The 17542-nt window shown below is 54.0% G+C and overlaps 1 protein-coding gene across 1 annotated transcript; it reads right to left on the bottom strand.

Moving 5' to 3' along the window:
- Positions 1 to 668: 668 nt before the first annotated feature.
- DVL3 (dishevelled segment polarity protein 3) lies at positions 669 to 17263 on the bottom strand. The gene is given in 16 exon segments (XM_004278414.4): positions 669 to 3271; positions 3273 to 3601; positions 3701 to 3916; positions 7187 to 7354; positions 7558 to 7689; positions 8290 to 8439; positions 8595 to 8662; positions 8771 to 8847; positions 9015 to 9154; positions 9792 to 9861; positions 10077 to 10170; positions 10348 to 10483; positions 10672 to 10781; positions 10902 to 11023; positions 11547 to 11616; positions 17009 to 17263. Coding segments are annotated over 16 exon segments (2082 nt in total). The 5' UTR covers positions 17170 to 17263; the 3' UTR covers positions 669 to 3232.
- Between the last annotated feature and the right edge of the window lie 279 nt (positions 17264 to 17542).

The raw sequence follows: 17542 nt of genomic DNA, 5'->3' as shown, positions 1-17542 counted from the left end.
GACATGAGCCTTTTCCCAGGGATCAAGACCCAAGGTAGGGGGCAGGGTGTGAGGCGGCAAATATTTGGAAGAAACTAGCTAAAGCTTTTCAAAAATATGTCTGTTCTACCTCAGCTATACCTATGTGACTGTGAGCTCCTCAAGGCCAGGAGGACCTGTGCGCCTTCTAGTGACAGGCGTATATATTGCTTAAAAAACCGTTGGCAAGTTGAATTTGACATGGGATTTGAAATCCCTTCTCTGATGGAGTTAATTTTCACATCCAAGCTGAGAAGAAGAGACAGAGCCAGTCCTGGCACATGAAAGGCCTTCCTGGCTCTTGCAGGACCTGCAGAACATCTGTTGGCTCTTCTCTTTCTGTAGGAAAAGATACCCTGCTGCCTTCCCTAGGCAGGGCTGAGCCCATCATGAGAGGAACAAAGGGCACCAAACGGTAAACCTAGTCGCAAACCTTACTGTTCCTAGCATCCTCCTGCTAGAAGCCAGAATATGGCAGGATGATCTGACTTCCTGCAAATCGGGGTCACAGCTTTAAGCCATTAAATGACTGAATACAGGCACTTCTAATTCTTGAATCAGCACTCAAGGTTTACTTCTACCTTTCCAAAACCTTCGTCCTCAGTACATATCCTAAACCCCTACCAATTTAGAATAAATAATAATAATAGTAATAATAACAATAGCTACCATTTATTGAGCACCTATTCTACTGTGTGCCAGGCACTGTGCTAGGCACTTTTCGTACAATATCTAACTTAAATCCTCACAACAACCCTGTGAGGTAGGTATTATTATCATCATTTTACATATGAGGAAACTGAGGCTCAGAGAGACTGAATAACTCTCTTATCACGCAACCAAAAAGTAGTAGAGCTGGGATTCAAACCCAGAATAACCTGACTCCAAATCCCATGCTCCTGTGAACTAGAGTAGAGGCAGAGGGGAGAGGAAGGGCCAAATTCAAGAAAGATTGTTGGAGTGGAATGGATATGATATACTGACTAGTAAAATATGGGAAGGAATTTAAGCCCATAAATGTTTCTAGCTGGTGAGCCTATGAAGAGTGTGATGAAGGTAACCAGGATTGGAATTCAGAAGGAACACACTTCGGGGGGGGTGGGAAGGAAATGAGTTGAGTCCACGTGGACACATCCATGGAGAGGTCCAGCGGGTGATAAAAATACAGATCTAAAGATAAAGGGAAGTTAGGGCTGGGAATCACCAGCATATTAATGGCAGTTGAGGATGTCAGGATGGATGATACCGTTTCGGGAGTAAATACAGAGGAAAGAGAAGTGGAACAGAGATAAAATACAGGGACCCTGAAGGCATGAGCAATAGTGGAGGAATCCTCAAGAGAGTCAGAGACAGAAGAATCAGAGAAGGAAGAGAAGTACAGGAGGCAGCCCTATAGTGGTGGCTAGAGGAAACCATGTTCTGGGTTGGGAGCAAACCTAGAGCTCCCAGAAGAAAGGCAAGACTGAGTCACACTTCTAACACAGCCCTCATGCACCCCAAATCCCAGGGAATATTTGTTAAATGAATGAATGCCAAAATACCCCTACCCTGGATTGCTCCAAGACCTGGAGCTTAGGACTTCATCTTACGCTTGACATCCCAGACCTAAAAATATGGAAGCCTAGGTGAGCCAGAATTTATAGAAGAGGCTCACAGAGAAAGTTGTGATTTGCTTAAATGGGAGAATAAGGTAAAAACTAAAACGTGGCACTCTGTCTGGAAGTCCTGGAAGTCCCAGGAGTCCCCCTGCCTAACCTTGCTCTGGGTTATCATGGTGATGGTGAAAACACAGGAGGGTGTGTGGGGCGCGGGGCAAGGTGAGAACAGCCTGTCAGTTGCCTGGGGGGTCCTGCGCTGAGCCCAACCTGAGACCCAGATTATGGGCTTTAACCAGATAGAAATATTATGGGGACATGTGTGGGAGGTTTGAGGGCTATGAAGAAAGGGAGAGAGAAATCAGGGGACCAGCCCCATGACCTAGGAGCGGACTGGGAGAGAGGGTCCAGCCCTCTGGTCAGGGACCAGCCCTGAGGCTTAAGTGAACTTGCATAGGCACGTGTGTGTTGGGGCAGGGGGTGGGGGAGGTGTGTGTGAGAAAGAGGGAGAGAGGGAAAGAGAGTGAGTCTCTCACAAATGGGCGAGAGGCTGGGTGCTCCTCGGAAGCCTAGTGACTCAACGGGTTAAAGTGTGGGTATGGGGGCTGAAATATCCTTGGGAAGCCCTGAGGGGCTGCTGAAGCAGGGCTCCTGGTCTCCTCGGAGGCTGGGCCTCCCCTCGCTGGGGGCTCACAGAAAGTCAAACAACCTGAAATTCTTGGCTGCTCCAGGCCCAGGAAAAATGGGGGGAGGAAAAAAGAAAGAAAAGAAATGTTTCAGGCCCCGAGGTGAGATGAGCCTGCTGGTTAGTAGGGTTAGGGTCTGAAGGAACCAGCACACCGGGCAGGCATGGGGCAGCGGTGGGGCTGGGTATAGAGCACAGATGCTCCCTGGAATCCACTAGCAGCTCAGGCAACTGAGGGGGCCCGCTGGGCTTCTGCTAAGGTTGAGCGCAGGTGGAGTTAGTGTGGATGGTTACTGGAGGTGACTACAGCTCTAGGGTGCGGGGCTGAGGCAGTAGCAAGGGCAGTTAGGAGGAGGGGCAGAGGAAGCAAGTCTTTTTTTTTTTTTTTGTATCAGTATTAAGGGGAAAAACCAAGAAATCGGCACGCATGCTTGAGGGGATGGATTAACAGAGGGATGATGCAGCTGAATGAATGGTGAAAAAGAACTGAGGGAGGGAAAGTGGGGATGAGGGTTATGCAGGCCCTCAAGGGCACCGCTGGGTCAGCTCCTGAAGTCTGTGTGGTGGTGACGGCGGGTGGTAAGGAGCAGCACCAGCAGTTCGGGTCCCAGGAACACGAAGGATCCCGGGAAGTCCTGTGCAGCGGTTAGTGGGCAGAGGAACAAGCCGGGGCTGGTGGCAGGTTAGGGGCTGCAGTGGCGATCAGGTGCACCCTGCCCTCGCTGCACCCAGCGAGCGGTTAGCGGGCCTGGATTTAGTTCCATTTATTTCCCTTTCAGGTACCAAAGTAAAAATGACGGACGGACGGAGAAAGGGACGCGGCCTGCCCGGGGCGGGGTGGGATGGAAGTGGGGAAGGGGCCCTGCTCACATCACATCCACAAAGAACTCACTGGGGTTTCCCATGGCCATGCGGAAGGACTGTCTGCTGGCGGTCAGTTCAGGGGGCACGGAGGCCAGGTCGCGGCCCGGAGGGGCTCCCGGGGGCCCCATGGCCGCAGGCGGTGGGGGCATCATCAGCATGGGGGGGCCGTAGAGAGGGGGCACCCCGGGGGGGCCGTAGCTCGGGTGCGTGTGATGGCTGCGCAGGCTGCTGGCCAGCGAGTGGTGGCTGCGGTGGCTGTGCTCGCTGGCGGCAGGACCCGAGCGCTCGCTGGGCGCCCGCTCCCGCGCCCCCCGCAGGCTGCTGCGGGTCGTGTGGTCCGACTCGCTGCCGCTGCCGCCCGACTTCGAGTCCCCGGTCTTCGGGTCCTTCTCCTTCCGCCGGTCGCTGCCGCTACGGTTGGAGCCACTGCTCCGGCTGCCTGCAGGGGACAGGCAGGGACGGGGTGGGGGACACTCAGAGCTTGCAGAGGAAGCCTGGGGCTCGCCTGGGGCTCCCTCCACGACCCCCACCGCCTTACCTTCACTGTGCTGACTGCTGGCGCTGCCCCCGCCATAGCTGTACCCCAGCTCGGGGAAGCCTGGGTGCGGGTTGTAGGGGTGCGGGGGCGGCGGGTACTGGTAAGGGAAAGCCATGGGCCAAGGGGCAGCCCCTGGGTGCGGCAGAGGGGCCAGCGTGTCCTGGTCGGAGGCGCCGCTGGAGCCATCATGATCGTGGAGGGAGAGGTTGGCCATGTCTGTGGAGGGGAGGGGAGGGCATCTGAGCTGGGTCTATCCCATGCCTTCGCACCCGCAGTCAGCAGAGAGATGCCCAGCCTCGGCCCGGTGGGTGCGTTTGGGAAGACAGTGACAGCAGTGGCAGTGTCCCACCAGAACGGGAGGAGGGACAGGCCAGAGATCTCTCACTCCTTCAGACCCCCTCTGTCACCCTCCAGAGGTGGTGGGGAGGGAGATCCTGCAGAGCCAGCCCCCGAGAAAACCGTCCCCAGGAAGGCCCTGAGTCACCACTTCAGATGCTCAGTGCCAAATCCCAGTTTCTCCTCCTTCCTCCGTGGGCTGGAGGAAGGGGCAACTCTTGCTTGGCAATCGCCCCCCCCCGCCACTCTGTTCCCTTACGGGAAGGGTAGGGTGGGGAATATGGGAGGCCGAAATACCAGACAGCCACCAGCTACTGCATACCTGCACTTCCTCAGGTACAGTGCAAGCACTTCATCTCACGCAAACGTTACCACCCCATGAGGAAGGTTATTAGTCACACTTTTTCCAGATGAGGAAAGTGAAGTCCAGAGAGGTTAAATGACCAGCCTGAGGTCAACCCAAACTGCAGCCAGAGCAGAAGCTAAGAGTTGCTTACTTTCTCTTTACCTTTCCAGATGAGGGCATTAGTAAGGAGGAGGGGGCAGTTTGGGGAAATTTAGGTGAAATTTTGCCCTCCTCACTCACTTAGGACTAAAAAAACACCCATTAAAAGCCAGAATGAACACAGGGCCTTTCAGAGCCTCCCCACACAGAAGGCCCTTGGCCCAGATCAATTTTCTGGTGCTTCTGGGGAGGGTGGGAGTGGGGTGGAAGGGTCCAGAAACAGAACAACTTAGATGCCTCCTCTGTGCTCTCCACCCCATTCCCAGCCAGGCCTAGTTCTTCACAGCACTTGAGTCACTGCACTAACATTACTTCTTTCATGACTCTGACTCCCCAGTAAACTGTGCATAGGCAAGGCTGCTCCCACCAATGTTGGAACTATCTGGAAGGGAGTATAAGGGGCCACTAGATCTGCCTGCCTGGGACACCCCTTGTTCACAGGTCCCTGGGGTGAACAGGTCCCTGGTTCTCTGGGACCACCCATACCAGGTCCCAGAGCTCTGAGAGAGCTGCAATTGCCCAGGAGCCAGCTGCTGGATACAGACTGAGCCCTTTGTTGCAAGCCCTTAAGGGAGCTGAGCCAACCTTACAGGGAAGAAGAGGTCAGGAGAGGGGGCTGAGGCAGCCTACTGAATCTACCAGCCAAACCATCAGTCAAGGCCGGCAGCTAGCATGAGAGGTGGTGGCGGTGGGAAGCAGGGGCGTGCCTCGGTGACCACTTCAGCTGCCAGGCTGTCATCCCATGGGGAGTGACTGTGTGCTCTGGGGGTTACCCAGGTCCCCAGCTATTCCCTTTGAGCCTGCTGTACTCCCAACTGAGGAGACCTCACCAGTGAGAAGGAAAAGACCTGTCCTGTCAGCATCTCCCTGAGCTCGGCTTCTGCTGGACTTGGTCCATGGGTAGGAGACCCAGAATGCCCCTGGGATGGAACAATGTCTCTCTGAGCAAAAGCCACAGCTATCCTGAGAAGCTTTATGTCCCCATGAAGGTTTGGGGCCAGGGCTCACTTCTACTAATGATGATAATAATAGCCGTATTTGACTGAGTCTAAGAAGCCATTGATTATAAGATGCACCCCAATTTCAGAGATACTGAAATGTGAAAAAAATGTTCATCTTAGAATTAAATATATGATAAATGGACAACTTTTTTAGAGTAATTACTGTGGGCCAAACATGGTGCTAAAAGCATTACATACATTATCTTATATCATTCTCAAAACAGATCTATAAGTTTTACTGTTATCTCCATCTTACAGATCAAGAAATCAAGGCACTGAGAGGCTGTGTTACTTACTCATGTTCACACAGTAAGGGTGGAGCTAAAATCTGAACTCAAAACTAACTCCAGGGCTTCCCTGGTGGTGCAGTGGTTGAGAGTCCGCTTGCCGATGCAGGGGACACGGGTTCGTGCCCCGGTCCGGGAAGATCCCACAGGCTGCGGAGCAGCTGGGCCCGCGAGCCATGGCCACTGAGCCTGCGCGTCCGGAGCCTGTGCTCCGCAACGGGAGAGGCCACGACAGTGAGAGGCCCACGTACCGCAAAACAAAAACAAAAACAAAAACAAAAACTAACTCCAAAACCTTATGCATCTATTACTACTCCATGGGGCCATGCCAGAGCTGCTAAGGGACAGGGACCCCACCCAGCCTCCACCAGGGACTTATGCTCCACAAGAACCACCTTTCTAGCCCCTAGAACCTAATCTGAAGCATTTTAAGGGCTAGCTTTTGGACTCCAGCCAGCACCACTGGGCTGAGAGAAGCCTCCCTCAGACAGGGGTGGCTGCTGGGGCCGTGCTTCAGCTCCCAATCCTGAGCACTGCTGCCCTGTTTTGAGGACTCCTCTTCCCGAGAGCTGTCCACAGGCTCCGGAGAATGGGGGTTCCCTACATACTTCTGCTTAATAACCCTCATTGGCTTTGTACTCTCTCAGGATCAAGTCCAAATTCCTTGGTACAGCTTACGGAGTCCTCTACAGCCTGGCCCTGACAGCTTTTCCAGCTTCACTGAGAGGCACAGCCCCACCCTGAGAGGTCTGAGGAGGCTGTGGACTTGAGGCCTCAGGCCAGCTCCAGGACGTCCTGCCTTAGTGGAAGCTGCTTGGTGCTGTGAAGGTGAGCAGGGGCCAAGGCTAGGAACTCTGTTTGGCCTTGCTGGGACAATGTTTCTGCAGCACCACACACCTAGGACAACCCTGATGGTGGGAAGAACAAAGGATCTGGAGCCAGAAAGACCTAGATCCAAGGCCTAGCTCCTCTGCTTCTAGCTGTGAAACGTGGGATGGACTGCTTAACTTCTGTAAGTCTCAGTTTCCTCATCTGAAAACAGGGATAGTAATCCATCTCCCCAAGGGCTGTGGGGAGGTTGTGAGGCTTGAATGAGAGTGAGATGATGCTTTAGAAACAATCAGCATGGTGCCGGGCACAGAGCAGGCACTTAGAAAATGCCAGCCCCCAGAGGGGGATGTAGGGCAGGTAAAGAGGCTGGACTGGGCTCTGCCTCTACCACAGAACCGTCCGGTCTCGAGATTCCCCCAGCTCTGCTACCCCCTCATCTGGGTTCCCTAGAGTCTGCTGCCACATCCCCGGGCAACTCTCCACTTCCAAGCAGGAGACAGGGCAAGGAGGTGGGGGAGGCACGTACTGCCACAGAGGTCGCCGAAGATGTAATAGCACTGCTCAGAGAAGGTGATCTTGTTGACAGTGTGGCGGATGAAGCCGGCCTTCAGCAGGTTGCTGGCGTATTTGCGGGCCTCTCGCCGGTCAGTGAAGCCTTCCACGTTGTGGTACAGCCAGTCCACCACATCCGAGCCTGAGGGCAAGGCTGCCACTTGACTGGGAGGCCCACCTGACCTGGGCTCTTCTGGCCTCACAGAAGCCATGAGGCTAGTGCTGATTCCAGCTCAAAGGAGTGGCCCAAGGGAGTTCTTGGCCCCCGCCCCCCCCCCCCGCCACGGCCTGCCCTGCCCCACTGCTCTCCACCCTGTCCTTCATCCCACCATGGGGCCCTCTCACCGATGAAAGCATTGGGGATGGTAATCTTGAGCCACATCCTGTCACGGACCTCCAGCCCGGATTCAGGGGAGGCCATGGCTTTTACGATGGCGGCCATGTCACTGTGGATGGACAGGTGGAAGTCGTCTAGGCCTGGGGGTAGGAGGCAGAATGGTGAGGCAGAAAGGGGCTATGGAGCTAGGTACACAGAAGTTTGCATTCCAGCTCTACCACCTAATAGCATGGACCAATGTCGAGCAAATCACCGATTTGTTGGACACTCAGTTTCCTCTTCCATAAAAATAGGGACTTTAGTATCTATTTCACAGGATATTTAAAGAGAGAATTAAATAGTGTAAATGAAGGGGCTTAGCCCAGTGTATAATGCGTGCTATGATAATAAAAAGGCAGTCATTTACTGAGTGCTTACTTTATGCCACACTGTGACTGATGCTTTTACTTGTATCCTCTCATTAAACCCCCAGGAACCTGGTAAAGTGCATATCATTAGTCCCATTTCACGAGAGGAAACTGAGGCTTACTGAGTGCTCAGTACAGGTTCAGAAGCAAACTCTGTTTGGTGAGGGTCAGCATCCACTGAGGAAAACTGCAGAGTAAGGTAGCTGGAATGAACCGAGTCTCCTCCTCTCCAGCCCCCTCTGACGCTCAAGCAAGAGGCTCCAGGTGGGCCTTCAGCAGTCCCTCCCAGCTGGCCCTGTCTGCTGGGCCCAGGGGTCAGGGTTGGACACTCACGCTCTGTGTCAGGGATGGAGCTGGTGATGGAGGAACTGGTGGAGGTGATGGTGCTCAGGGAGGGGCTCATGCCGTAGGCAGGGAAGGTGCCGGTCATGGCTGCAGTGTGGGAGACCCAGGCCGCGGGGTCAATGGGCCGGATGGGCTCGCCTGCGGGGAGGATGAGGAGTCAGGGGCTGCCTGCCCTGCCTACTGCTTGGCCCAACAGGGTAGGTATGAGGGTTCAGGGTAACACGGAAGGAAGGAGAGATAGGGCTCACATAGGTCAAGCACCAGCTTTAGGGCCAACTGCCCCATCCACTTACTCCTGGGCAGTGTGAAGCACCCACGTGGACTTGGGTCCCAGCACTTGGCTACAGTCAAGGTGATGGGCCTGAAAGCAAGGGTGTCCCTAGTAAGGGCAGGATGTGCGGAGGCCAAACCAAGCCCCTTGCCTGATAGCCAGAAATACCTGCCCCCTCCTCCCCAATGCCATCCATACCCTGGTTTGTGCACGATCTCCCGCAGTACCCGGACCGCGTCGTCATTACTCATGTTCTCAAAGTTGATCTCGTTTACCTGGGAAAGAGGACCAGGAGTGGGATAAGCAGCTGTGCTGGGGAGGTGGGTAGGGAAGCTGAGTTTGGTGGGCCAGGGGGTCTTCCCCTTACCAAGAAGCAGGGTACAGACGGCATGGACATCTCCCCATCCCTATCCATACCACCACCCACGGTGGGCAATGGTACCTGTAACAGCATATCTCCTGGCTCGATGCGTCCATCAGCAGCCACGGCCCCCCCCTTCATGATAGAGCCAATGTAGATGCCTCCGTCACCACGCTCGTTGCTTTGGCCCACAATGGAGATACCCAAGAAGTTATACTTTTCTACAGGGAGTAACAAGACCTTGAGAGAGGAACCAAGTTCCTACCCAAATTCCAAGCCCCATATTAGAAAAGGGTAGAAAGGGACAAGAACTAACACTTTTTGGACCTGAATCAGGCACTGTATTCCACATGCTCAAACATGCTTTCACTTGATCCTCATTGGCTATGAGGTAGGGACTCAGTCCTGTTTTACAGAGCAGACAATTGAGGTTCAGAGAATTTAAGTGACTTTTCTAAGCCATGAAGTGGCAGAGTCAGGATTCAAACTCAGATTTAAATTCCAAAGTTGGGGCTCTTTTCCCTACATCCAGCTATCTCCTAAAGAAGAGCACCTAGGGTAGAAATCAGAGAGCAAGAATGCAGTGCCTGAAAAATGGAAAGCTGGGAGGAATCAGAAATCACTTCCTCTAGGAAGTCTTCCCGGATGCCATTCTCTGCGTCCATAGTTCTCTGTGCTTATCTCTGTCATAGCCCTGATCAAGAGATACTGAAGTGATCAGTGTATGTACCAATTTATGCTTATGAAAGAGAACTTCTTGAGGGCAGGGAACGTAGCCTGTGCCTCTCTGAACTCCTCGAGTCTGCCCAGCGTCTGGCACGTAGCAGGTGCTCACGAGAGTTGTTTCACCAGACTCACCCATGTTGAGAGTGACCGTGATGATGTTGAGTGACATGGTGGAGTCCGTGATGCTGCTGAAGGACGAGGACTGGAACAGACAGAGGCCCTGAGTAGCAGGCAGTGCTGGCAGGAACTCACTGCTCCCACCTGGCTCCGCCTCAAGGTGAGCCCTCAGCACCACCTCCCCTCTCAGGTTCTAAACCCTGACCCAAGGGGAGGGGTCTAAGGAAGCACAGACTCTGGCCCTGCCTGGGCAGGAGGGCTCGGTCTGCTCCCACCCACCCTAACATCTCAGCTCCATACCCTCTCAATCCGCGAAACCTTCTGCTTCCGCCGCCGCCGCTTGTGTCTTCTCATCAGGCGTGAGGCGCTGCTCTGCTCTGTGGAGCTGCTGAACCTGTGGGGCCCACAGTCATTCCCCACCGAGCTGGCCCAGCCCTGCCCCATAAGAGGCACCGCAGGGCCCAGGTCCCCCCCACCAAGCCCAGGTCCCGCCCAGGGGCCCAGCATCCTCAGGGTTCAGGGCTCCTCTGGGATCACCTGTCCCACAGTACCCATGAAACCAAAGCCCCACCTGCTGGTGGAGTCATCCTCATCTGAATCAAAGAAGCTGGTGGTTTCCAACTCGCTGCTCATAAGGGTGGATGAGCTGTCATACCCCCCTGGCTCTCGCCGCCGCTCCCCCTTTGCAGTTCCATTTAGCCGGGTTGCTGCAGGAGATGGAGGCAGCTGCGTTCACAGATGCAGAAGAGAAGGAGGAGCGAGGAAGGAGCAGGGGCTGCACTGGGGCCAGGCGTACCCAGAACTCAGGAAGTAGGGCAGAGAGGTGGGTAGCTGAGTGGAAGCTGCGGGGGGGCGGGGTGGGGGTGGGGAAGGTGTCTGTTCAGGGAAGACGCACTGTGCTCTGGGCCATCCCTCCGTCGTGGCCGCTCTCGCTGGGCAGACACCAAGGAGTCAGTCTCTGTGTCATTGTCCAGGTTCTCCTGGCTGCCCCCACCAGCATGAGGGCTGCAGGGAAGAGAGGACTTGGTGGGGGAGGGGGCAGGCTGGGGGCTCCCTCCCCCAGCCCTGAGCTGAGCTGACGCAGACCTCCCCCATGGGCCCTCCCCACCCTCAGGTCACACTCACTGGAAGGATGGGGGCCGGGAGTCCCCAATGCCTCCTGTGCGCTCCATGGGCGGTGGCAGTTCCGATGGGTTGTCAGCACAGAAGGGAGCTGGCTCTGGGTGTGAGCCCTCAGCCGACACCAGCTGATGGGGAGAAAATGCATGGATAGTAGGGCGCAGGGGCCCAGGGAAAAGGGGATAGCTGGCTTCTGGCAGGGCATGAGACTTGGGGAGAATGAAGCAAGGGACATGCAGGGAGAAGAAACAGGACTGTGTTAGGTCAGCTGAGATGAGGAATGGACCCACTGCTGGGCTGATGAGGAGGCTGGGAGGCATGGGTTGGTGAAGTGGGATGGGGGCAGAGAACAAGAGTCAGAGGTCCAAGGTAGAGGTCAGCAAGTGACAGAAGGGAACCTGAGGCAAAGTACCTCAGAGGACATAGGAGACGTTTTTGTCTCCAACGTGTATTTCTGTCTCTCTTTTCCCCCTTCTCACCACTCCCTCACTTTTCACCAAAGCTATAGAGTCTGGGGTGAGAGTCAGTTCAGTTAGAAAACTCAAGGAATATTCAGATACTGAAGCATAAAACCACAGTCTCAGCAATGCCTTTCCTCCATCCAGCCCACTGCAGGAATGCAGGTGGAGAGGGCTGAGGGGGGCTCCTTACCCAGGACACCACCCGGCCATTGAAGCAGGGCAGCTTGGCATTGTCGTCCGAGATCTCCTCCTTCACCACTCTGCAGGGAAAGGTGGGTGTCAGAGCGAGCTTTCTGAGGTGGAATCGGAGGCATCCTCACAACCCCAACTCTCAGGGGCTCCTCTTCCCTAAACTGGGAATCAAACCACCAGCATAAGCCTGTTCAAATGGGAGCAGGGATGGGCTGACCAGGGACAGCTCTTTGTCACCACCAGGAAGACACCAGCCATGCCCAGGCCATCTGCCTTCCTGGGGCATCCTCTTGGTCATCAGGTGATTGCAAATTACACCTGACAAATCACTGTCCCCAATGAGTGCAGTCGACCCCTAGAATCTCGAGAGCTGTACCCATCCTAACAATGGCTCTCCTGGGCTGGACTTTATCTTTCCCTCTGACCCTAAACTAGGAAAAAGCACACCCATATCACTGTTCTTCCCTTCTCATTTGGGAATCCTAATATTATTCTGGGAGATGTGGATAAGGAATTTAAGGAAATTAGGAAAGAGAAGGGGAGAAGGCATTTACCAAACATCCTCTACTGCCACTATGACATTAGTAACAACTGCTCTCATATATTGAGCATGTATTGGGTTGGCCAAAAAGTGCGTTCGGATTTTTCCGTAACATCTTATGGAAAAACCCCAAGGAACTTTTTGGCCAACCCAATATTATAGGCCAAGCACAAAGCTAAGTACTTTACTTGTATCACTTCGCTTAACATTCATAGTAATGTTATAAAATAGATACAGATGGGGAAACCAAGGCTCAGTAGGTTCAGAAATTTACCTACAGTCACACGATTAATAAGTGAAGAGATGGAATTTGAATCCTGGTCAGCCTGATTCCAAAGCCTTTATTCTTACCTATTATACCATCTTATCTCCCTATAGTTAGAATGTATAATCTTCACATCACCCTCATTGTATAGACCATATGATCCTGATTTTATGAATAAGGAAACTGAGAAACAATCAGTAACTTGTTCAAGGTCACAGAGCTAGATGTCAGAGCTGGAATTCCACCCCAAGCTCGTCTGACTCCAAACCCCATGTTCTTTCCATGGTATTTCACATTCTTTCCCGTACAGTGAGAGAGGTGATGTGGGTCTGTGTGAAGGGTGACGGTGTGGGAGACAGTGATGTGGGACATGGGGTGGCGGATGGGGGGAGGGTAGGATGTAGTCTCAGGCATGTAGTTTGGCCTGGGGCATGCAGTGGGGCAAGAAGTCAGACCACAACTACAATATGGGGCCAGGAAAGGAGATAGAAAAGCTTGAGGCCTGCACCCCCAGACTGATCAAATACCCCAGGAGCACAGAGCTAGAAAGCTGTGATCAGGGGCAAGAGGAAGACACATGCCTGGAGTTATGAGCAGAGAGGGAAGACAGCAAGGAAGGAGGCTGGGAAGCCCAGTCCTCCCTTTTTCTTAAAGCAGCTCCTGCCCAGAGCTCGGGACGTGCTTGGCTTCTTGTGATGCTCACATTCTTGGACTCACAGCCAAGTTCGAAGGCTGAGCCTGCCCTCCTCCCTCCCCTTCAGCTTTGGCTCCTCCACTGTTTCCAACCCCACAGCAACCCCAGGAAAGCAGCTCAAATCATCCTGCTCAGGCCCACCATGGCAGAAAGCCTGGAGACAGAACAAGCTAGAAAACAGGGACACAGAGATAGCTCAGACCCACCAGCCAGTCTGACCACAGGGCACCCCAAGCTCGCAGCCCCCATGGGAACTGGGGCTCAAATTAAAAGGAGGTATGTGGGTCACGTGGCAGGGACTGTGATCTGCTTTGGAGAGGGTCTCAGCAGCCCTGTGGTGGGAAACTGCTGCTGAGGCCCCACCACACAGCTCAGCACTACAGATGTTTCCTCTCTTTCTGGGGGTCACCGACAGGTCACCAAGGCTCTGCTGACTCACAATGATCAGCTGATCTTCGGGAGCCTTGGGGGACCTCAGACAGGCCTCCCCTTCCCGCTGTGGAGCTGAATGGCTCAGGGTTCTGGAGCATTTATGCACTCACATACACACACACCCCCCAAGTGGAGTCGGACAAATCTGGGTTCAAATTCCAATTCTGCTACTTATTAGCCCTCCTATCTTAGGTTTCTTGACTTTTCCAAGCCTTTGTCTCATCCTTGTAAGTGAGATTTGTAAGTGCCTGGCATGGTCCAGGCATACACTAAAAACTAGTTACTAACTTTGTCAATGTTTTGTGGGATCCATACTCTCTTTCTAACTAGGTGTAAGTTTCGAAGGGCAGGGGCCAAATAAATCTGCTTATCACTCCTTGTTCATTCAATTAAAAAGCCTTTGCCAAGAGCCCAGTGGGCTTTAAGTTTTGTGCTTGCCGTTGCATGGATCTCAAGAAGCATTAGACCTGGAGCCTGTCTTGTCCTTGGAGGTTACTGTCCAATGCATAGTTCACATGAGTATATTGCAAGTGGGAAGTGATCAGAGCTGTAAGAGCAGCAGATGTGTTCACTGGACAGACATCTACTGAGTACTATTTAGTGTTAGGTCCTGGCTAGGAGCTGGGTAGGTATAGGGATAAATAGGAATAAGTGCCATAACTTTAAAAGTGCAACCCAGAGGAAAGGAGAATTTGGACCTGGAGAAGACAAGGGAAAAGAAGTACTCCAGGTAGAAGGCCCAGAGACAGGCTAGTGTGTGACATGGAGCGGGGAGCCAAACAGTTAGTGGCCTGACTTCCCATGTTACTCCTCCCATGGCTCAAGGCCCCTCAAATGGTGGTACCTTGTTCTTCCATCCACTATCTCCTCAGTGCTGAAAATATTTAATTCTTCTTCTATATCCCAAATAATTTAAGAGGGCTGGACCTACCCTGAGCTTGACAAATACTTCTGGAGACCAGATGGGAGTTGGGAATCCTCAAGTCTTACACACCAGAACCCCAGAGGGAGAGCCTGTAAAGCTGGAGGAGATGGCAGCCTTCCTCCTCTGACCCACTTTCCCATCTGTCAGCAGAGGTTGCTGGCCCCTGCCAGACCTCCCTCTCATGGGGCTGGGATAAGGGGCAGCCCTATCACCTATACAGTTTGCCAAGGCTCAGCATCTCCCTCAGAGAGGATGTCCCTGTTAAATGATGATGATAATACCTACAATTGTGTGATTAATGCCTTAGACTTTGGAACCAGGTTCCTAATAAGCTCTGCCACTTATTAGCTGTGTGACCTTGGGTAAGTAAGTTACTTAAGTTTTCTGTGCTCTAGTTTCCTCATCTATAAACTGGAGATATTACTATCTATTCCACAGGACTGTAAAGAGAATTGAATGACTAAAGATTTGAAAGTCATTTAGATCAGTGTCTGCACACTGTAAGCACCATAAAAAGAGTTTGATAAATAAATGAAATACATATATAAATATATATTCCTCAGCTGTTAGTCCTCTGTGACAAGACAGCCCTACCAGGTCTCCTGATCATTAATCCTTCTAGGAATAAAAACAAAATCAATCTCCTCCACTTCATTTTTACCATAGTTCGCAACCCTGCTAAAATGGCCTACTATAATATTTTGCAAAAGATGGTTCAAGTTCCAGTACCACTGATGAATGCAAGATGGCTTCAGGTGTATCTGAACGAATGTTTAATTCGAGAGTTAAACATTTATTTTTAACATATTTTAGAAAGAAATATAAATAGAATGTCAGACCTGTGGTTTCATATTATTGACTAGGTCAAACTAAGAAAGCGTGAGTGGGCTGACAGTGGATTTAAAGAACAATATTAAGTCAACAGTGAGTGGATATAATGGGGGTTAGGCCTGGCTTGACAGCAGCCTGGGGAGAGTGGGAGGCAGCCCACAGAGATCTAGGTTTAGGAGGTGGGGGCTAGGCCCAGTGGACTCTGGGATGAGTGGGCGGTGGAGACACAGGTCTAACCCAGTCCCTCAAGGCACCTGACCCCAGGGTGGCCCCAGCGTACTGAAATGCAGCTGATTTTCTCCTATCCCATACACTGAGGCAGTATCTTGGTCTCTTCTAACTCCATTCTTCCTTTATCAGACCAAGGCATCTGCCCACCTCACTCCCACCCCTTGCAGATGGATCCCTCTTCAGCATCTTCCAATCAGGGGTCTCTGTCTCTGGACTGAAGCCAGACAATCATTACTACACTAGGAGTACCCAACCCCAAGGCAGGAACAACAACAGAAACAAGAATAGAAGCCGCATAGCACTTCCCACTGTACAAAGCACTTTCACACATATGAGCTCTTGGGCTCAACAAACCCTGAGTTCCAAGGGGAAATGTGACAGCAAAACATGCAGAAGACAGAAAAGGTGCTAGCGTCCCAGAGCCAGGGGTCCTTGGAGAGAAGCCAGGCTGATGAACACGGGGGAGAAGAATTTCTCCCCTCACTCAGCTCTGGGCCTCTGCTCTAAAGAGCAGCGTAGGCCTCAGGCTAGGCTGGAGAGGCGGCCTTTAGGCCGGGAGGGCCCGGGAAGGCCTTCCCCGCAGGCCTCCAGGCCCAGTGCCCAGTTAGTGAGGGGCAGGCTAGTGTGGGGGGCCTCCCCCTCCCCCAGTCCCCTGGGAGTTGGGGGGGGCGGTGAGGGGATCCACCAGGCTCCCCCTCCCAGGCCAGCTGCTACAGAACCTTCCGGCTCCAACATTCCATCCCCTCTTAAAGGGGAAGTCACTGTTTCCAAAACTCCGCCCGTCCAAAGCCCTGCAGCTGGGTGGATAAGACCCCTCCAGGGAGGGGAGGATGAACATCAAGAGACCCTTCCTGGCCCTCCCATTAAGAGGCCCCAGTTCTGTGAGGGACTCTGCACCTGGGCTAGTGGGGAATCCTCCTCAGGGGTGAGGTGCTCTGCTCCCTGACAACATCCCCAACAGCCCACAAGGGACAGGGGAGACAGCTAAGTAAACATCAGAGCTGCAGGCCTTAGCTTACAGCCTAAGCACCCCCCAGCCAGTGCTAAGTCCCACAGCATAGCCCTTAGATGCTCCATATTCCAAATATGGCTCTGAGTTGTGGAGCTGAAAAGATGGAGAAGGCGAAGGCCGAGTGCCGAACACCCGAAGTCTCTGCTAGAAAGGTGGCTCTGTTGGCAGGAGGAGGGTTGGGAACTGTGCTCTGGAACGGGTGGAGGGGGGGAAGGTGTGTCTGTGTGGGCCGCTGGTCTCTGAGGAGGTGAGGAGGCTTGACTGCGCTGGAACTGACTGCTCTTAGGGAGTTGGACGTCCCCTTAAACGAGGGGACCAAGGTCCCCCACAAGAGGGGAAAGGAGAGTCCCTAGAGGGGCTGGAACTCCAGCCTCTGAAAAAGCCAGTGGGGACCAAATGGCCGAGTCGCCCCTAGAATCCAGAGGAGGGGTAGAAGCCAGTGTAGCAAGGGGAGTCCGAACTGGCCGAGTGGGCCCCTAGAAGCCGGAGGGGCCGGGGTCCCCCGGAGGCGAGGCGGGGCCATCCTCACCCGAAATCGTCGTCCATAGACTTGAAGAAGAACTTATAGCTGGGTCGCTGCAGAACGCCCTTAAAGTCCGCCAAGGTGACGCGCTCGGCGGGCAGGGGCAGCTTCACCAGGTACGGCGTCTCCTGCCCGTCCAGGTGGTAGATGATCTTGGTCTCGCCCATGGCTCCGGCCTCGGGCCCGGCGGCCCGCGCGCTGCCTGCTCGGGCGGCGGGGCCGGGCCTCTCCGGCGGCGGCGGCGGCGGTCGGCGCGGCCCAGCGGCTCAGCCCAGCTCCGCGGCCGGCCGCGGCGCCAGCTCCCTTGTTCTCCGGCCGCTCCCGGGTCCCAGCGCCGCCTGCCGCCGTCGCGGCCGCCGCTTCCGCTCCCCACTCTCCCGGCTCTGCTGGCGACGGCGACTCTTCCGGTGGCCGCGGCCCTCCCGGCTCTTGGCTGCAGCCCTGTCCACTCCCCGCCCCAGACCCAGGCGCGGCTCCGCCCCGGCGCAGGCCCACCCCCGGCTGCAGCCGAGCCGCGCTGGCCGCGCGGCAGATGGCCTG

The sequence above is a fragment of the Orcinus orca genome, chromosome 5, assembly GCF_937001465.1.
Source record: "Orcinus orca chromosome 5, mOrcOrc1.1, whole genome shotgun sequence".
NCBI lineage: Eukaryota > Metazoa > Chordata > Mammalia > Artiodactyla > Delphinidae > Orcinus > Orcinus orca.
This window is presented reverse-complemented; position numbering and strand designations above follow the sequence as displayed.